Source organism: Notechis scutatus, chromosome 7 (assembly GCF_049901735.1).
Source record: "Notechis scutatus isolate UNSWTSFEM ecotype Mainland chromosome 7, rNotScu1.2, whole genome shotgun sequence".
Classification (NCBI taxonomy): Eukaryota; Metazoa; Chordata; class Lepidosauria; order Squamata; family Elapidae; genus Notechis; species Notechis scutatus.
In genome coordinates this window covers 4,196,155-4,218,205 of record NC_142015.1, presented here as the reverse complement: position 1 = coordinate 4,218,205, position 22,051 = coordinate 4,196,155, and the positions used below count along the sequence as shown (strand labels likewise).

General features: G+C 39.8%; 1 protein-coding gene across 5 annotated transcripts in view; it reads left to right on the top strand.

Moving 5' to 3' along the window:
• The window catches only part of ZMAT4 (zinc finger matrin-type 4), a 176,361-nt gene that overhangs the window by 136,518 nt on the left and 17,792 nt on the right, over positions 1 to 22,051 (top strand). For 4 of the 5 annotated variants that reach the window (XR_015750298.1, XM_087969655.1, XM_087969653.1 and 1 more), the window contains one exon: positions 13,874 to 13,970. The exons of the other annotated variant lie outside the window; for it this stretch is intronic. Coding sequence is in view for 3 of the 4 variants with exons in the window: in XM_087969655.1 (XP_087825781.1) it covers positions 13,874 to 13,970 (97 nt within the window). In the remaining variant the exon portion in view is untranslated. The remainder of the gene's footprint in view (positions 1 to 13,873; positions 13,971 to 22,051) is intronic. 5 annotated transcript variants of the gene reach the window in all.

Below are 22,051 nucleotides of genomic sequence, written 5' to 3'. Positions count from 1 at the left end.
AGGCAGGAAACCGTACACCACTTCAGACAAATGGCTGTCCAATCTCTTCTTAAAAACTCCCAGTGTTGGAGCTTTCACAATTTCTAGAGGCAATTTGTTCCACCAGTTAATTGTTCTAACTGTCAAGAAATTTCTCCTTAGTTCTAGGTTGCTTCTCTCCTTGATTAGTTTCCACCCATTGCTTCTCGTCCTGCCTTCAGGTGTTTGGAGAATAGCTTGACTCCCTCTTCTTTGGGGCAGCCCCTGAGATATTGGAACACTGCTATCATGTCACTCCTAGTCTTTCTTTTAATCAGACTAGACATACCCAGTTCCAGCAACCATTCTTCATATGTTTTAGCCTCCAGTCCCCTCATCATCTTGGGTTGCTCTTCTCTGCCCTCTTTCTAGTGTCTCAACATCTTTCTTACATCGTGGCGACCAAAACTGGATGCAGTCTTCCAAGTGTGGGCTTACCCCCAAGGCATTATAAAGTGGTATTAATTAATACTTCGCGTCATCTTGATCTTGAGTAGTTGTGGAAAATGATGAAACACAAGGCAGCTTGCCAAGTGGGATAAGGATACGCCGCCATTTTTGCTTCCCAGATTACAGTATGCTGCTCAGTAGCAATTGATTGATTGGTTGGCTGATTTGAAAGATTTATATACCTGCCCATTTTAGCTAATCTGGGCAGCTCACCGCAATCATGAAACGATAAATAAAATGATGACGACCAAAACAATAAAACGATAAAATTAAAACCCCGCACTGGGTTTCCTTAAATATGACACCAAAACCAAAATTAGGAAGTTGACAGATAGAATATTAACTAAACATTAGGAACATATCAAGGCAGCAACCTGCAGTCTTGGACCTTGGGGCTGTTGTTGTGTGGCTTAATGAGCAATTGTGATTGGCAAAACTGCCCTCAACATAATGTTCCATGCGATGAGAGCCATCAGAGCGATTCAAGAATTAGACTCTGCCTATCACACATCTGAAGGCCACCAAGGGAGAGCCGGCTGTCATGTCATTTGACAAAATCTCCTTTCTCACATTTCTGTTTTATTCCAGAGATCGCAAATGTTATATTTGGACTGATAACCAATAACAATCGGATTGCTACAACAACTAGAAATCTCCGTTTTCAGAGGTGTCTACTTGTTACAGTCACACCCAAACAACGTTAACAAATATCTGAATACTAGCTCGATACCTGTGCTTTGCTATGAAACTATGTGGCCGGGCTTAGTTTTTGGGGAGGTAAGTAAGGTGGGGGAAATTGTGCCTCTGCCTACCAGCATCCATCGGTATTCATCTGGTTAGTCCTGTCATTGTGTGAGAGGGCTGAAGGCTGTTTGGAAACTGAAGCAGTATTTGCTGTGGTGTGAGCAAGAAGAAGACAGCAAGGAGCCTGGGCGTGGCTTAGCTCAATTGTTCTGTACTAAAGCTGCTTGCTGCTGTGAAACTAAAACTGAAACTCTGTCCCTAACTATTCCCAGAGTATATACATAGTGATGCAAATAGTTGCTTTAGTTTGACAAGATTTTTGACTGTAGGTGAGGAACAATAAAATAAACTGTTCCGAAGAATGTCAGTGGCTTTTCCTTGGAGCTCAACAGAAGATCAGCTCCATGTGAATGTTCAAAACAGCTTCCTAGCAGTTTGGCAACGTCACCAATTATTCAGATAAAGGATGGATGTGTTGAAATGAAGGCTCATCCTGTATCTGTCTGGGATTCTACACCATGGAGTAAGAATTGATGACATAAATGCTCCTTTCAACTCATTTCAAGAATCCATTTAAAAAAATAAGTTCTGACTACAGGTGAGAAATTGGAATTGTAGATTTTCCTCTCTTTAGCTTTTGTGCTTTGCTGTAATACTACAGGATTAGATCTTTAGCGAAGTTATTCTTCAACAAGCACCCAAAACTAAATTGGACTCTTCATTTTATTGCAATATAGGTGCTGAGCTTCTCTTCAGACCCAGCTCTTGGTAGGAATCAGATACAATCAGAAAGAGAGCATCCTATAAAACAGGCTTTAATCCTTCCATGAAAGAAATAGATCACGTGTACCATAAAAAGGTAAAGGATCCCCTCGCACATCCGTGCTAATCGTTTCCAGCTCTAGGGGGCGGTGCTCAACTCCATTACAAGGCCAAAGAGCCAGCGCTGTCCGAAGACGTCTCCGTGGTCATGTGGCCGGCATGACTAAACGCCTTCGAAGGCACACAGAACGCTGTTCCCTTCCCACCAAAGGGGTCCCTATTTTTCTACTTGCATTTTGAGATGTTTTTGAACTGCTGGGACAGAAGCTGGGACAAGGAACGGGAGCTCACTCCGTGACGCAGCGCTAGGGATTCGAACCGCTGAATTGCTGACCTTTCTGATTGACAAGCTCAGCGTTCTTAGCCACTGAGCCACCGTGTCCCTAACCTGTACCATGGGTGGGATCATAAACACTACTTAGCCTGGTTATATTAAAATCTGCCTGCATGAATCTTTAATGCACGATGTTCTCCTGATCGGTTGCACTCTGCTCTGAAACATAATTAGCATAGGACAGGTTTGGAGTTAGGTGTGAGAACATTGCAACTTAAATCTCATTTTTGGCCAATTATGCCTAGATTTGCAACCTTTAGTAGTGGTAAAGTCCAAAGGAGAACATTTGTAGTTTTGGGTTGAAATGAGGGGGTCTTTGGTACTCTCTGAGCTTTGTGGTTTTCCTGTGGATGTTTCATTACCCAAACTAGGTAACATCCTCAGGGCTAGTAAGGAGAGGGATTTGCTCTCAGTTTATACTGTAGTCTGGTGGCTTGGTCTCCCACCTGTGTTGGTGGGAGTGGCCTCGGAGGTTGGCTGTTTATTGTTAGCTTGTCTGGCAGTTCCTTGATTGGGGTATTGTTTACTTAATTGTTGGTTTTATGTTCACCTTATAGTTAATCTATGCTCATCTGGGTGCTGATTGCTGGCCAGGAGGTGTTTTCATCTTTTTGTTCCCTTTTTGGCTTGTGGATTGCCTCTTTTGCATTGTATGTAGATATTGTTTAAGTCTATGTGTCTATTGATGGTTAATTTGTCAGAGTGACAGGAATACTACTAGTAGTAGTAGTACTACTACTATTACTACTACTAATAATAGATAGATAGATAGATAGATAGATAGATAGATAGATAGATAGATAGATAGATAGATAGATAGATAGATAGATAGATAGATAGATAGATAGAATAGATGAGAAACAACTTGAAAAAAATCACCAGATATTAGAACTTGAGAATCGAACTGCAGACTCTGGCATAAACCAGTGCAGGTGGTTCCAGTGGTACTCGGCCCACTGGGTGCTGTGCCTAAAGACCTAGGCAAGCACTTGAAAACAATTGGTGCTGACAAGATCACCATTGGTCAGCTGCAGAAGGCCACCTTACTAGGATCTGCTCACATAATCCGTTGATACATCACGCAATCCTAAATGCTTGGGAAAGGTTCGACTAGTGATTTGCGATACGAAACCCAGCATAGTTATCTTGTTTGCTGTGTACTCTGTCACAACAGAGTAGCTTAGTTAGAAGGTACCTTTTAGGTCATCTAGTCCAACCCCCCACCCAAGCAGGAAACCCTACACCAACCCCGTCAAATGGCAGTCCAATCTCCCCTTGAAAGCCTCCAGTAATGAAGCTCCCTCAACAAGACGTTTCGCTTCTCATCCAAGAAGCTTCTTCAGCTCTGGCTGGATGTTGGGCAATGATTTCAATGCCGTGGTAACTTCCAGTGGTCATTAAATGAAAGGTTATAAGTCGAGGACGATCCGTAGGGCACCCCCCCCCTTGGAAATTCCTCTCTGCATCTGTGCACTGTAGCAAACGTTATGGTGTAGCTTTGGGGCTTTGCACTGTTTAAATCTTTTTTTTTAATGTTCTTTTTTTCCCCCAAGATAAGAAAAAATATACACAAATTTTTGTATGAGTAGGATTGAGATAGTCCTGTTTTTATGCCGCTATTCTATCTGATGGGGGAAGCAGGCAGTAGAGAGATATTATTTTCTCTCTTTCTCACACACACACAAAATGGCGCCCTTTGGTTTCCTAAACAAAACCCGAATTAAAAGAAGGGAGACGTGAGGGTCCCTTTGTGGTTTTCCAGAAGTGGGACAGTCACAGCTTCTAGAAATTCCATAGCATTTTTGGACTTGGCTTGGTCTAGGATGGTTACAGTTTCTGTTCTGACCCAAGCCCTTTTCCAATAAGACAAACAATAACCAAAGGGAAGAGAAATCTTTTAATGAGTCTTACGAATCCCCGGTTAAAAGGCTGCTGCAAGCTAATTAACTTTGATAAGCACAAGCCTGGCCAAAACTCTGCGAAGCTGCCAAGGATAACAAATAAGAAATATTTCACAACACAAGAGTCTTCAAATACCAACTTAAGATACTGTAATGTCCACAAGGCTGAGTTTCAAAACATCTTTGCTTCCTGCAAAGAACGTTTGCTTCACAGCTGGCTTTTATCTTCTTGAAGGAGGGGCCATTACCTTGCAGCCTGACTCCCGAGTCACCTGTGATGCTGCAGCTGCTCTTTCCTGAGAGCAATCCTGTGTGCATACGCACTTAGCACAGGCTCCTCGGGAACCTCCTCATCGTTGCTGCCAGCCCCCACAATCTCTGAAGGCAGCAGTCCACTCCCTAATGGTCCTGGCCCCTCATCTGAGTCCTCGCTCTCCTCAGCCGTCCGCACCTGCCACAGGCTAACCACAACAGTTTCCCGGCTGAAACTATGGTTAAGTCTGCCCGTATAGTGTGAAATTAAATTTTTTTTATCATGCCTTCTGACTGCTAGTAGTAAACTCTCTCCAAGGCTGGCCTTTTCCCAGCCACAATATATTTCTTAGTTTCACAGTGGGTCTTAAACCAACCCTGTCACAAAAGGACAGGATTGCCCTACCTGTCAGTTCAATTGCATGGCTGCAATCCAGGATAAGCTTATTTAAGGGCCACTTACACTTCCAAACTGTAAAAATCATATATAGAGATTAAATGAATTTGAAAGTAATATGTGGGGCATAGGATTCAGAGAGAGAACTGTTCATTTAAGAGACAGCTTGGGATGCTTTAAAAAAACCCCAAAAATTATTTTAGAAAGCAAACACCATAGGATTATGAATAAAAGCAAACAAATGATCTATTCACCTTAACTGTACTTGTTCAATCTATATAAAAGCGAAATGCCACTCACGCATCTACAAAAAATCTCCAGAACCGTAAAGCCTACAAACTTGAAATTTGGCACCTATGTTCCTCTTGGCTTCTAGGTGCTCACTGAGAAAGGATTTTTCAAAATGACCATCAGAGAATTAGTATTTTGCATATTATTATTAACACACTAAGGAGTTCTACTCCCCCTCCCCACCTGGAAAGAAATCTGTCCCAAATTCTTCTTAACCCTCTTTCTCCCAGTCGAACTATCTAAACTTCACTATCTCTTGGTCTTTTGGAATGCAGCCCCTCTCACCTGGGAATCCAGACTACATTCCACCACACCAGTGGTGGGATTCAACATTTTTTTACTCCCAGTTCTGTGGGCATAGCTTGGTGGGCATGGCAGGGGAAGGATACTGCAAAATCCCCATTCCCTTCCCATTCCTGGGGGGAATGTTACTGCAAAATCCCATTCCCTCCCCACCCCACTAACCTGCTTTCCAGCTCCATTCTCCTGTGCAGGGCAACCAAAGAAGACCCAGCCAATCAACTGGGACTCGGGAGGCAGAGAAGAGATGGGGGCAAGGCCAGACAGAGGTGGTATTTGCCAGTTCTCCAGACTACTCAAAATTTCCACTACTGATTCTCCAGAACTGGTCAGAACCTGCTGAATACCAACTTTGGGGTGGACTTGGATCATTTGTGACAACATAATGATTCCAAACTGATGGCATGTTTAAATGTCACCCCTTAGCTCTGTCTGCTTTTCTTCTACAACAACAGATTAAATGGATTTATTATTTTCCATGATGTGGAAACATTATAGTGGTAGATAGAGCTTAAAGTTGCATTTATTGCTTGATTAAATTTTAGAGTGCAATTCTCAGCTCATTTGTTTTTCCTAACAATATTGTTTTAAATATTACATTTGTATTAACTATCTTGCTCCCCCTTTTGTCATCTGTAAATTTGATAAGTGTTTATTTTACAGTACAATTTCATCCAAATCATTAATTTAAGAAAAGGATGGATAAAACAGTCTCTGGTAGAGTCATTTCAAGAAGATTGCAGAAGGTAGTTGCTTGCTGAATATTCAGAATTTGGCAGTCCTAATTTGTAGGCCATCTACTGATTAAAAAAAATCTTTGTGATGAATCATAAGCATTTTGACTGATTTGTTTGATAGTTAAATGAATGACTACATTGCTGAATGTACAATGAAGATACTTGGTATAAGATACAGAGACAAATGTGGAATAGTCCAAAATTCAACAGAGAAAATCTATTGGAGGTTGCTGAAATGAGAAAAGAAAGTCCACCTTTTTCCATTCATGAGCGGAACAAACTAGTATTCTTTTAACTTACAATCCTACTATTTAAATCTAAATCTGAATCTCTTAATGACATTGTTAAGTTGCAACCCCATAGTAGCTCAAAAGCCATGCAGCTGTTCTTATTTCTTCCATCTTCTAAGATGGGAACACAGAGTTGACCTCAAAGCATTCTGAAGTGGCATCTTTCCACCTACAGATCTCTACTACCATGTGAGGCTGATTCTCTTAGGTGTCTGGTACAAGCTGTGGTGACATATATATCATGACAATGTTTAATTGTGAGTTCTAGTCCCATTTTTGAGCATGAAAACTGGCTGGTGGACTTTGGGCCAGTCACTTTCTCTCAGACCAAACGATCTTGCACTATTTGTTGTGGAGAAAAGAGGAGCAAGAAAGAATATTGGGTTATTTATAAAAATAATGTAAGTGAGGTAAAAATAAATACATTTGAAAAAAAATTAAGGAATAAGGAAGGAAGGAAGGAAGGAAGGAAGGAAGGAAGGAAGGAAGGAAGGAAGGAAGGAAGGAAGGAAGTTTTTCAGAAGTGATTGGGCAACCATTTGTCTGAAATAGTATAGGGCTTCCTGGCTGAGCAGAGGGCTGACATTATGGAGCAGAGGAGAAGGCGAACTATCAAGAATCAATACCAGCATTCTTCTCCTGGAGCAAGGGTCTTCAAACTTGGCAAGTTTAAGACTTGTGGACTTCAACTCCCAGAATTCCTGAGCTAACATGACTGGAGGAGGAATTCTGGGAATGGAAGTCCACAAGTCTTAAAGCAGTCAAGTTTGAAGACCCCTGTCCTAGAGGAAATGAAACTCATGTCATCTGCCAGAGGCCGCCTGAAGAAGCCAGATCTTGATAAGCCTTCCAAAATCTTAGCAGGATCAGGACATTCTAATCTCTAAGATATACAAAGAAGGGGGCTGTGACAGACATGGTTTCTGATGGTGACGCCACTGAGGGACCAAGATCTAGAATGAGCCCTCTCTTCCAGATCTTATGTTGTCCAACATTCCCTGTGCCAATTATATGCATTCAGGGAAACTCACCAGCATGGAGAGGTGACAGCTTGTTCCCTTTCTCTGCCTCTTCTGGGCAGAGGTGGTATTCAGCCAGTTCTGATCCGTTCTGGAGAACCAGTAGCTGAAATTTTGAGTAGTTCGGAGAACCGGCAAATCCCGCCTCTGACTGACCCTGCCCCCATCTCTTCTCTGCATCCCGAGTCCCAGCTGATCAGCTGGGTCTTCTTTTGTTGCCCTGCACAGGAGAACCGAGCTGGAAAGCAGGTTAGTGGAGTGGGGAGGGAATGGGGATTTTGCAGTAACCTTCCTCCAGGAGTGGGGAGGGAATGGGGATTTTGCAATATACTTCCCCGCCCATGCCCACCAAGCCACACCCACAGAACCGGTAGTAAAAAAAAAAATGAATCCCTCCACTGCTGCCAAGGAACTGGAAAATCCCTATATTAGTATGTGGCTGTCAAGATTCTTGGGAGCAATTCCTTCAAAAAGGATTCTTGCAGCATCTTTCTCAGTAAGGTTTATCGAGACAAAAGGGCAGGATTACAAGAATTTTAGCAACTGAATTCTTTCCGGTTCAAAACCAATTCATACCCTTCAGCCTTTTCAGCTCACTTTACAACTGCTTTGTGTGTGTGAATCAGCGAAGAGGTGGTTCTGCTCACAAATAATGTAGGAGTTGACAAAAACCAACACCTGAATCCATATTAGTTTGTGTGCATTATTGTAGCCATGCCAAAGCAAATGCAGAAGAATGAAAAAAGAGGAGACTACGAAATGGAAGCACAAAACAATCTGTAAACCAACCGGCACTCTGTATGTACACCTATGGAAGATAGCTTGGTGTTTTTATGTTTTGTTTGTTTATGTTTGTTTTTAAAAACCAATAAAAAAAATTAAAAAAAGAAAAGAAAAAAGAGGAGCTTGGGTGCATTCTATCTACTGCCAAATGCAGATGGATTTTTCTCTGCTCTTTTCTGTGGAACAATAGTTTTTTATTGAGTTTTGACACTGTCATTGAAATGTTTCTCAGTGCTTCATCCCTTTTTCAGCAGATAAAGATAGTCTTGCATCCATGCAGATTTTGTTCGTTTGTTTCTGATTGATTTCCTCACTTCGTTAAATTACTTCTAGGAATAAATCTATTTGGGAATCAACGCATGCCCAATAACCTAATGTTGGCTTTTGGTATTCACTAAATCTTCATGGTGTACGAACTTCAGCGTATGTCTTCTTCTCTCTCCTTCAGTTACTCTTCCAGTGCCCTTTTTCCTTCTTCAACTCTGTGGAGCCTGTCAACTTTGCTATGTGGATGAAGGACATGATTCATTGTTATTATTTTTCTGGTCTGACTTGTCCCTATGACATCTAGTGCATTTGTGATTGCGATGCTATTTTATTTTAGAATGTCTGGCTTAGTTCAGTGCAATACTTGTTTTGCAGTCATCCTTTGCGGTACTCTTTTCAAATTTGGATACTGTCCTATTTGTAAACACATTACTAGTCTACAAGAACAGATTGCTTACCTAGTTAGTCTCTAGTCTGTGCTTTCAGGCAGAAATTAGGTGTTCAGCTCAGCCATTTTGTTCTTTTGAGCTGCCCCACTAACAGCCCCTTCTTCCACAAAGATCCTGCAGTAGAAGGGCAGTAGGACAACCATTTGTCTCAAATGGCATAGGGTTTCCTCACTGAGTAGGGGATTGGACTAGAAGACCTCCATGGTCCCTTCCAACTGTTCTGTTCTGTTCTGTTCTGTTCTGCTCTATTCTACTCTACTCTACTCTACTCTACTCTACTCTACTCTACTCTACTTTCTATTCTATTCTATTCTATTCTATTCTATTCTATTCCATTCCATTCCATTCCACTCCACTCCACTCCACTCCACTCCACTCCACTCCACTCCATTCTACTCCACTCCACTCTTACTCTATTCTATTCTACTCTACTCTACTCTACTCTACTCTACTCTACTCTACTCTACTCTACTCTACTCTACTCTACTCTATTTCTATTCTACTCTATTCCACTCTACTTCCATCCCATCCCATCCCATCCCACTCTATTCCTATCCTATCCTATCCTATCTTCTATTCTATTCTATTCTATTCTATTCTATTCTATTCTATTCTATTCTATTCTATTCTATTCTATTCTATTCTATTCTATTCTATTCTATTCTTAGTTTTGCTTGACCAATCTGTTATTCCAGTGGTGTATCTAATGACTGGAAGTGCCCAGATGTTAATTGCCTTGATGGTATTTCCTCTACAGAATTTAGACTTTGAGATCTTCATTTTCACAAATTATTCACTACCAACCTTCTTGGGTTCAGGGTGTTTCATGTTCTCAGCTTGCAGGGTGTCCAGATACCTCTCGTGGCCTTCTTCATCCAGCCTCTTGATGCAATTTCCATAGGGCGTCTTGATTCCTTCAGTTTTCACCATTTTCCTGCTGTTGAAGGTAAAGGTGGCATTACAAACTCCACTGCAACATTTTGGCTGCATATCTATGGAGACTCTTGAGCAGCGATTCTATTTCAGATGGTGTTTCTCCATACAGCTTTAGATCATCCAGATAAAGGAGGTGGTTTTTTTTTTTTTTTTAATGTTGGCTTGATAGGTCTTCAGTATCGTTGACAGAAGAATCAATGAAATGACAAACCATTGTGGTGATAGTGAAGCTCCTTGAAAGATTTCTCTCTTGATATTAACCTCACCAAGTCTATCAGCATCGACCAGTAGCTGTGTCTTCCGTTGCGCCATTGATCTTTGCACAAGGCTTCTGATATTTTTACTGACCCGGTTATTTCTAGGCTGATTATCTGATTAAATGGCAGGGAATTGAATTTCCTCTTGTAAACAAACATTCAAGTTTAACCAATTCATTATTATTATTATGTGTGTGTAATCTAGAGTTAGATTCCCAATTTAAGACTGGTGAGAACTTAACAATTCAAGTCCTGATCAAAGATCTAAGAATTATTAAGGTAGCATCTAAGAATATGAACAATTCTAAGCAGGGTGGGTTTTAAAAAAAAAACATTAAGGTTTTATTTATTTATTATTTCATTTATTATTATTGTTGTCGCAAGAAACACACAACAAAGAGGCATTAATATAGGCAAGAATGGTGAATACCTAGGAAGGGATCCTCCCTAGTTTCTTGCACTGTAAAGGGAGATACTGTTAAAATAACCTTAAAATAAAGTTAAGTAAATGCTCCTAGATTTGCTTCTAATCTGACTACCATGCAAGACTGACACACAAACAAAGGGGCATTAATATAATCAAAGAGGTGGAGATTGGCAGCTGCCCATTTAGGAAACAGTTTACAATTACAGTCTTCACTTTTCAGAAATGCAGCAGTGAATATCGGCAGTCACTTGTTGATAACTGTCAACATTTACTCCTAAAAACTTCTGCTTCTCGACATTTGCAAAATTAATCTGGGATTGTCACCAAATTTCAGACATTCGTTGCAACATATGTCAAGCTGATATTGGCTGCATAGCCATCTGTTGACACAATAGGGAAATATAATATAATGTTGCATGCCATGGACACAATCCAAGCAACAGGAAACCCTTTAGATACCCCCACAGAGAAAACAGTGCATATGGTTATCCTTATTTTTTAATAATGATATTTTGGAAACATTGCAGTTAAAAAGATAAAAAAAATAATGCAAACTAAAAAAAGGTGTGAAAAAGAAAAATAGAAAGAAAAATATTAAATAAAATAAAAATAAGAATATTGGAAACAAAAAGAAAAGAAATGTATAAAATTTATACATACAGAGACACACACCCAGAGAGTGAGAGCAATTATTATATTTGTCTATACGCCGTTGTATATAAACAAGTATAAACAATCTTAAAAACTTACCACATTTTGATAAAAGTAGAACAAATGATCTTCCCATATCTCATCTATAAATAAATCCTTAAAGCCTTATTGTCATTGTGCCCTAATCAGCAAAGATCTATCAAGAGTTACAGAGATAACAGTATATCTATTTTAACCTTGATCAAATAAATCAACTTTATATTCCTTTCTTTCTTTTTTTCTGAATAATGAACAATCTTGATCTTTAATCCTTTAAAATTATGTCCTAAAATTTGATTTCTTTTTATATTTTCTTTGTCTCTTCTCCCAAAAATATTCTTTAAAACTTAAATATTCTTTAAAAACCAAGAATTATGTGGATTATTTCCCTATACTGGATTTACAGAAAACATTTGTTAGTTTTCTGTAAATCCAGTATAGGGAAATAATCCACATAATTCTTGGTTTTTGATATGAGCCTTCATTTGTATATCCAGTGTAGCTTCTTTATCCATATCATATATTAACAATAACTCTATTTCTAACCCTGTCATTTTTAAATCCACTTTCAGATCAGTCTCAATATTGTTCAGTAAATTTGTTTCTCTTCAATAATACCTTTAAACAGTCTATTTATAGAAGTACACACTCTTAAAAGTAACCTGGATCCATTCACGAATATTCTTCAATATAATCCAGTGTTGAAGTATTTTGCTCCATTCTGTATTAGTATGTCAAATTTAAGTGGTCTGCTCCTTTGATTGTAATCTTTAGTTCTTTCTGGTTCCTTCTGGTTCTTTCTAGTGTCCCCTCCTATCATGGTTTTTTTTTAAATCAAAACAAAAGAATTTGCCCACAGGAAATTTCAAAATATTCAAATTTTTCTAGTCTCTTAGATCATACAGAACCTTGTAAAATTAATATTTTAATTACCCTTTTGCTGTTTATTCCAGAAAAACAGTGAAATCCTTAAACGTTATTTAAAAGTTATTTAAAAGTTAAGGATTGAAGGAAATTCACCTGATGCTATAAAACCTGTTGATCCAAAGGTTTCTAATAGCTAAAAAGCAGCAAACAAACAATTTCCTAAATGATTAGTAAACGAAATATGTGGACTCAATGTCCTTAAATGTACTGACTGAATTGAGCTACTTTTTTTTAATCTCCCAGAGCTATAAGCACATGGGAAATCACTATCTTGTGATCTTTTCACCAGAAGCAAATGCATGGAGTATTTATGGGTGATCTCAAGTCATCTCCTTGTCCAGAGGATTTTAGCAGAGCATGTTCAGTTTGCCATTTCTCCCCAGGAGGGTGGCTCAGTTTTCCATTAGTGATTGTTTTCTTATTCGCTACTTTGCTGGTGTTCTGACATGGCTCTTTTAAAGAATTGAGCCATTACCTTTTCCACATGCTGCAGTGAAAATGTCTATGTAGCATAATCAGAACAGCACACAATAACAGAAGGAGTGCACAGGGTAAGAAGTCTCTTACAATGCAATTTTTTTCTAGGCAAGGACATCGTGAGTCAAAAGGAAGAAAGGGCAGCCACTGAGAATTGGAAAACAACAGCAGAAGTGATCTTGAAGGGAATAGGAAGTTTACTTATTCGTACACATTCATACACTTATTCATACACTTTCCCCTTGTTCCCTGAAAATGAATTAGCTGACATTAATTAAACTCTCTCTCTCTTGTCAACTCGTAAAGCATTCCTATGCCTGTTATAGAGTTGCCATAAACAAGGTGGAGGGAAATCTGAAGGGGCAGTGCGGCAGTTTGAAACCAGAAGTACATTCCAACACTTATCTTACAAAGATTGTAGTTAAGCTACCGGGTCTTCTCCCCTCGAAAATCCTTAATTGGAGAATGTGATTGATGACATCCAGCCTGTGAATTGCTTAATTTGAGAATCTGATTTATGACACACCAAAGGGGGAAACAAGGTCACAGGTGACTGTAAATTACATATGTCAGAGTTGGGTTCATACAGGGTTAATACTGGACATGTTGCTCCTAATAAATCTTTATGTTTCTTTTGAAGCTTGGCTTCAAAAGAAACAAAAAGGCTCATGATTCGATTATGGCAATCCTGACGTCTCTCTTTTTCATGCACACATATGCTATGATACTGTTATGCCCAAAAAATTTCAATTGATCTACAAGACATCATTGATGACTTACCCTAAAAGCATGGTCTTCCTTTTGTCAACTCAGAGATTAAGAACCAGTGGTGGAAACTCTGTCTGTAAAGATGGAGGCCTGGGAAAAGAAGACTAGATCTAGAAGCTTCCTTGGCCATTTTCAATGTCTTCTAGTTAGGGAAGGTGACGATCTGCAAAAACCGTTCTTCTATGTTTGGAAAATCAGACCTAGAAAGTATCTGTGGGAGCTTCCATAAGAGAGGATGATGTCAGGGTAGTAGAAGTAGCCTGTTAGGGTAAATGCAGCTATCAAGTGTGCTGTTTTCATAAGATGGTGCACTTCACCTGTTATATTCTGTCCACAGGTCTGAAGCAGACATACACTTGCAACACCTGTAACGTCACTCTAAACTCAATAGAACAGTATCACGCACACTTGAAGGGCTCGAAACATCAGAACAAGTAAGTCTGATTCTTTGTTAACTGTGGTTGAGTGAACAGGACAGAGGGACAGGATTATGTTCCCTTCCCATTATAATTAACCTGAATTTCTGAAGATTGGATGCAAGCAAAATTTTAAAAAGAACATTTAAATAAAGTAAGTAGCAATGAAAAAGGAGTTTAGCTCATATTCCCCAAAATGGCATGATCTTTGCTGATGTGGATTGTGTGTACAAAGAAGGAGGTAGCGTGAGGGACTATAATCAGGTGGCAGTTTTCCAGAGCTGGAAAAAAGAGAAAGAAATTTGGCATAGCCACTCCTGAGAATCTCCCAGGGTATATCTGTTAAGGGTGTACTAGTATAGCTTTAGTGTGGCAAGATTCTGTCTGTATGGTGTGAGCAAATAAAGAACTGAACAATCGGTTCCTGGACTAAGCCTGACAGCTGGCACATGTGTAAAAAGCCATGAATGTGGGATTGCCATTTATTCAGAAAGCAGAACGAACGGGGAAAGAAGGCCAGTGGGAGGCTGCCAGGAAGATGGAAATCAGACGGGAGGTTTGTGATGCAGTATCTATGCATTTATAAATTGTTTTATGTGTGAAAGAGACACACAGAGAGAAAGATTAAAGTGAAGCACTTCAGCGCGTGATGAATAGCACTTATTTTCTGGGAACAAAAGAAGAGTTTAACTTTGCTTTGCCAATTTAAATCTGCCTCTCACCTTTTGCAACAACTCTTACAGTCTTGTCTATTCTGGTATTCAGATCCAGCCGTAGCTTGCATGCCTACGTGTGAATTTATGGAAAAGCGATACTTTCACGTTTTGTTTTGTTTTTAAATGCGGGCTGTATTCCCTTTTTACATCCTAAGAAATACTTCTAAATACTACTAAACAATGATGCCACGGTTTTAAAAAAAAGCCTCTCTCCAGCATTTGCCCTTGTTTATGGTGGGGGAAGGGTACTGATTGTAGTGAATTCAGCTTTTTATGAACTGCCGGTATTCAAATGAAAATTAGTGTGAGGGCACACTATCTCATTTCACCCTCATCGTGTTTAAATGAAGTTGTGACGCACCTATGCAACCACTGTACAGTTGCATCTTTTCTCCATTGCTTTACTGAACCATTTGCATGTTTTTTTAAAAAAAAAATGGTATATAGGAGAGGGAGAGGGGTGTGGAATAAGCCATTTCTTCAGGAACAAAAACCAGAATCCAGATCTCCCTTCTATACATGGTGAGATTCTATTTTACCTATGACCGATTCAGAAATCAAGCTGGAAATATGAAATTGCAAAAATCTCACCAGGTTTAAATCAGGATAAACCTTCTCTCTCTCTCTCTCTCTCTCTCTCTCTCTCTCTCTCTCTCTCTCTCTCTCTCTCTCTCTCTCTCTCTCTCTCTCTCTCTCTCTCTCTCTCCCTTTATTGCTTTCCCTTATTACTCTTTCCAACCCCGCAATGTGTTGGAACTAGCAATAGCATTTAGACAGTGGTGTGATTCAACCGGTGCCACAACTGGTTTGGTGAGCGTGAGCTTTGCTTGCATGCTGTACATTTTAAAAAGCCCATTTTCAACTCATTTACTTGCCTTCTGCTGTATCCCCGCTGAGTAAAACAGCTGATGCACGGCAAACTGCTCAGCCGCGCGAATCAGCTGTGCTAAAAAAAACAACACCAGGAAATAAAGCATAGGAAAGAGCAGGGAGTGTGGGCGGGGCCAAATGCTCACCGGAAATACTGGTTCATCCGAAACGTTCCAAACTGGTAGCATCCCACCGCTGCATTTAAATTTATATACCGCTTCACAGTGCTTTCCAGCCCCTCTCTAAGCAGTTTACAGAGTCAGCCTCTTGCCCCCAACCATCTGGGTCCTCATTTTTCTTGCCTCGGAAGGACGGAAGGCTGAGTCAACCTTGATCCCGTCAGGATCAAACTTCCTGGCTGTGGTCAGAGTTAGCCTGCAATGCTACACTCAACATGGCTTCCTTCCTTCCTTCTACTCATTTCCCTTTCTTCCTTCTCATCTTTTTCTCTTTCCCTTCTTTCCTTCCTTCCCATCTTTCTTCCTTCCTTCCTTCCTTCCTTCCTTCCTTCCTTCCTTCCTTCCTTCCTTCCTTCCTTCCTTCCTTCCTTCCTTCCTTCTTCCCTTCCCAAGCAATAGACCTTAGACTTCTATATCGCTTCACAATGCTTTCCAGCCCTTTCTAAGAGATTTACAGAGTCAGCCTCTTGCCCCCAACAATCTGGGTCCTCGTTTTACCAACCTCAGAAGGTCGGAAGGCTGAGTCAACCTTGAGCCTGGTGAGATTCGAACAGCCCAAATTGCAGTCAGTCAGCAGAAGGAGCCTGCAGTCCTGCCATCTAATCACTGCCCCATCACAGTTCAATAAATTAGGTAATGAGGCTTGAGATTCAGTTAGCAGGATAGCTCTCCAAAAATTAAAACGGAACAAACTTAGCAGCGGGGGAGAAGGTGGTAAAAGGAAGATGTGAGTCTGAAAATGGGTTTGATTTAGCAAAGAACTGCAGGGGGGGAAAATTCAGTAAAAATTCTCCAATGCATTCCTGTTAAAGGGAGAGGCCCTTGGTCATCGGCTCAGAATATTAGTGATTGCTCCATTCTAAGCCTACACAATATTCTTTTTTTAAAAAAATATGTGTTTTATTAATACTTTTTTAAATACACATAAAAAGTTTCATATCTTATCTGGACAGCATGTTGTCTGGGCACATTTAGTTTTAAGTAGAGATACAGCATTGATCATAATAGTAATCATAATAAACATATCAATATTAATTGCAAAGTAATAATACAATTAGTTGATCCATCTGACAAAATTTTCAGTACATTTTTATTATCTTTTGGGTTTTTTTAAATTCTCACCTCTGTTTCTGTTAGTTAAAGCAAGTCCTATGTTTAAAAAGTATTCTGTTTCTTCCTTTTCTTTTAAGTGTCAATCTATCCATTTCAACACATTCTAATATTTTTTTATAATATTTTCATCTGTAGGGATCTCTTCATTTTTCCATTGTTCCGCAAACACATTTCTTGCTGCCGTTAATACATGTAAATATTCTGATCATGTGACTCGAAGACGCTCATTTGCAGTCCAGCTTGTATTTCACAGTGCGCGCACACACACACGCTATATGAGGGTAGAGCAGGCACTCACAAATGCAACATATTGTTTTATTATTTGGCAAGGAATCATAGGTGCATTCTACAATGCAGCAGGTAAAGGGGTTGGGAATAATTCCAAAACAGCACTCTGCTTGTTTTCCCTGTGCTATTTTTCCTCCAAAAATAAACTCCATCAACGTAATAGCCTCTACTTTTCCTTCTGCAATCTCATTACTCTTCAAGACCACAGCCAAAATGTTTCCACTGAGGTATTTTTTTTAATTGTTCATATTCTTCAGAAATGCAAAACATTTTGCTCTATACCTTCTTGTACTTTTTGTGTCAAAGACACAAAGCTTACTTTATTAAGGAGAAGTTGGCCTTATCTCTAGAGGGATTTTTAATGGAGCTAGCCTAGTTTAAATTGAATTGATGGTGGCACACGTGGGCAAGGTGAACTCTTAAGATACACTCAAAATGTATTACGATTGCAGAATGGATTGACTGGATTCAACAGAACAAACTACTTTTGATCTGAGGCAAAAGGCCAAGGAGTACTAATCGAATGGAATAAATTTAAATCTCTGAATGATGCACATAGATATCTAGATGAAAGGTTACACAACTGCTGTCCAAGCAAATTCATATTTGAATACATTCAGAGCATTTGTCTACTTCTAATTCATGTTTAGGAACAAATTTGAGTTTTTATATACATACTTGGCACTCATCATTAATTGGTTCCAGGAGGCACGATGAATACCAAAAATGATGGGTACCAAACAATTTTTTCCAATCAGGAATAATGTAGCCAAGACCGACAAGTTCTAGCTTGTGCATTGAGTACCAAACAAAAGATAAGTACCAGGACAAAATTTTCACACCAAAATGTGCTGATTACCAAATTTGCTGAGTTTCAAAGCAGCTAAATACCAAAATTCCACTGTAGATAAAAATAAGTAAAGAATAATTTATTTTTTATTTATTTATTTTGATTTGTCAATCGCTTACAAGATAATAGGTATAAGTATGTACATAGTTATGACTACATGAAATGGGTACATATAAGAAAAATAAAAGAAACAATAGGACAGGGACGGTAGGCACGTTGGTGCGCTTATGCATGCCCCCCACAGACCTCTTAGGAAAGGGGTGAGGTCAATAGTAGACAGTCTTAAGATTAAAGTTTTTGGGGTTTGGGGAAGAAACCACAGAGTCAGGTAGAGTATTCCAGACATTGACCACTCTGTTGCTGACGTCATATTTCCTGCAATCAAGTTTGGTGCGGTTAACCTTGAGTTTGTATCTATTGTGTGCTCTTGTGTTGTTGTGGTTGAAGCTGAAGTATTCATTGACAGGTAAGTCATTGCAATGTATGATTTTATATACCATACTTAGATCAGACCAAAGACGGCATAATTCAAGGTTTTCTAGGTCTAGAATTTCAAGTCTGGTTGCATAAGGTATTCTACAATGAGTAGAGGAGTGGAGAACTCTTCTTGTGAAATATTTCTGGACTTTCTCAACTGTGCTAATATCAGATACATAATGTGGGTTCCAGACTGATGAGTTGTATTTGAGTATTGGTCTAGCAAATGTTTTGTATGCTCTAGTTAGTAGTGTGATATTACCAGAGAAAAAGCTACGTAGGATTAGGTTAACAACTCTTAATGCCTTTTTGGCTATGTAGTTACAGTGGGCTCTAGCACTTAGATCATTAGAGATGAGTATTCCAAGGTCCTTTACAGAGCTTGGATCATCAACAAGGTCTTGACTATTCAGCTTGTATTTTATTTTCTGATTTTTTTTGCCAATATGTAAGACAGAGCATTTATTTGTTGAGATGCAGAAAAAATGGACTTATCATATCCTATAGACTTGGAATGAGAAATCAAGAAGAATTCTCTAGAAAGATGTGATCAGAAGCACATAATACAGGTCTATTACAGTCATTTATTTTTAGCAAGAGAATTAAACTTACTACGTTAAGAAAATGTTATACCTTGTAGAACACGTTAGGCAAATTAAATATATTCCTTACATTGATTTTATATTTGACCTGTGGAACATGCAGTCAAAATATAAGATCAATATAAGGAATTTATTTAATTTGCTTAATATGTAGTAGTGAACTCAAGGAGCTATCAGAAAAGAGAAGAGAGATTGAAAGACAAACAAAAATCCCAAAATTTCAAGAAATTATTCATGAGACTTTCAGAACAAACTATTCTGATAGTAGTAGCAAAAGACAGAAGATGAAAGGTCTGTGATGAATGGAAATAGATTTAGAGTGTCAAGCATGAAAAGATATGATATCTCAGTCAAGAATCTTGAGAAGTAGAGAGGGAATCTTAACAAGACAGTAAGGAAAAGAAAAATGAGAACATGTTTAAGAAATTGAAAGAAATCCCAGAAAAATATATAGACAACAATATTCAAAAGTAATCACAGATGGGAACTGATGAGTTCTTAAAGAAAGATGGGAAAACCCCATTCTTAAACCTGTTTACAAATGGAGTTACAGGATGATTAAAAATAGAATTAAAGAGATTATTGAAATGGAAGAATATTCTCTATATGGTGCCTGCCCTTTAAAACGATATTCCCCATATTCAAATGGCTCTGACCCTGATTATGTTCGTGAAGCTGTTAAAGATTCTTGGTGTGGCACCAATTACAGAGAAGATGGTATGGACATGTCCAGAGAGCAGCATCTTCCACCACGGCCAAGACTGCCTACCAACTAGACATCAATGGCCAACGATCTCATGGGCATCCAAAACAGAGATGGCAACACCATCAAGAAAAACATGCAAGTTGTGCACCTGCACCCTGGAGACACAGCTGACCATGCAAAATGATCTGAAAAGCGAACCTTGCATCTACAGGAATAGGAGGAGAAGGGGGGAAGGGGAAGGGGAAGAGGAAGAGGAGGAGGAGGAAGAGGAGGAAGAAGAAGAGGAGGAGGAGGAAGAGGAGGAGGAGGAAGAAGAGGAGGAAGAAGTGGAAGAGGAGGAGGAGGAAGAGGAGAAGGAGGAAGAAGAAAAGGAGGAGGAAGAGGAAGAGGAGGAGGAGGGAAGAAGAAGAGGAGGAAGAAGAAGAGGAGGAAGAAGAAGGAGGAAAGGAGGAAGAGGAGGAGGAAGAAGAAGAGGAGGAGGAGCAAGAGGAGAAGGAGAAGAAGAAGAAGAGGAGGAGGAGGAGGAAGCGGAGGAGGAGGAAGAAGAGGAAGAAGAAGAGGAAGAAAAAGAGGAGGAGGAGGAGGAGGAGGAGGAAGAAGATGAGGAGGAGGAGGAAGAGGAGGAAGAAGAAGAGGAGGAGGAGAGGAGGAGGAAGAAGTGGAAGAGGGGGAAGAAGAGGAGGAAGAGGAGGAGGAGGAAGAAGAGGAGGAAGAGGAGGAAGAAGAAGAGGAGGAGGAGAGGAGGAGGAAGAAGAGGAGGAAGAAGCGGAAGAGGAGGAGGAGGAAGAAGAAGAGGAGGAGGAGAAGGAGAAGCCTCTGCTGGATGTGTTTTTCTGGTTATGTTTCCTTTAGGATCCTCATGATTTCCCACCCCATATTTTCTTTTTTGTTAATTTACTTTTTAATTACACGCTGCCTAGAGCCAATAGGAATTGGGCAGCCTATAAATTCGATCTATGTATAAATAAATAAGAAAGATGGTGGCCAACCATCCATGCAATCCTCAAAAGTAAAGCTCAGCTGAATGCCATCTAATTAATTAATTTTGTCAACTTTGATCTACACTTCTTTGGAGGAAAAATAATAATGTGAAGTCCAAGGATGGGGCTGAATACATAGTAAAAAATATAGTTGAGAGTCAGAGTCCAAGCAACCAAATATCAATTCAGCCATGGTCTCTGTTTTTTATGGTCCGGGTTCCTGAGCATCTTTACTTGATCGTACTTCTACAAGGTTCTGATTCTTTTAGGACCATAACTCTAATGTAGAAAATGATTGCAACAGTTGGTTTTGGGACTGGTAAAAATGCAGGAGACTCGTAAATAAATAAACAAGATTCTCAATTATCAGTGACGAAATCTGCCTCTTTGCCAGATCATGGGAGGGAAGGAGGTGAGGAGAGGAGAGGAGGGGAAGCAGGGAGGGAGAAGGAAGGAAGGAAGGAAGGAAGGAAGGAAGGAAGGAAGGAAGGAAGGAAGGAAGGAAGGAAGGAAGGAAGGAAGGAAGGAAGGAAGGGAAGGGAAGGGAAGGGAAGGGAAGGGAAGGAAGGAAGGAAGGAAGGAAGGAAGGAAGGAAGGAAGGAAGGAAGGAAGGAAGGAAGGAAGGAAGGAAGGAAGGAAGGAAGGAAGGAAGGGAAGGGAAGGAAGGGAGGAAGGAAGGAAGGCCATGATAGCAGTGTTTCAATATTTGAGGAGCTGCCACAAGAAAGAGGCAAACCTATTTTCCAAAGCATCTGAAGGCAAGACAAGAAACAATGGATGGAAACTAATCCAGGAGAGAAGCAATTTAAAACTCAGGAGAAATTTCCAGACAGTGAGGACAATTGATCAGTGGAACAGCTTGCCTCCAGAAGTTGTGGGTGCTCCATCATTGGAGGCTTTTAAGAAGAGCCTGGACAGCCACTTGTCTGGAATGGTATGGAGTCTCCTGCTTGAAAAGGGGTTAGACTAGAAGACCTCCAAGGTCCCTTCCAACTCTATTATTCCGTAAAGGAAGGAAGGAAAGAGAGGAAAAGAAGAAAGAAAACGAGAGTGTCTCCATCCTAATCTTCACAGGAATAAATTGGTTTTGAATGGGAAATAGCAAAGACTGCTGGAATTCATCCTATCAAACCGAATTCTGTAAGAATCATGTTTAGGAAGGGTAACTGTTGGTAGCTGTTCTGTTCTTCTTTCTCTTAAGTTTGTGGTGTTTATTCACTCTTGTAAACTTGAAGAGTGCTCTATTTTCTCAGAATTAGGGATCAAAGTCACAAAGCACACAGATGTGGTAGGGGTTGGACCACCTCAAGGTAAAGGT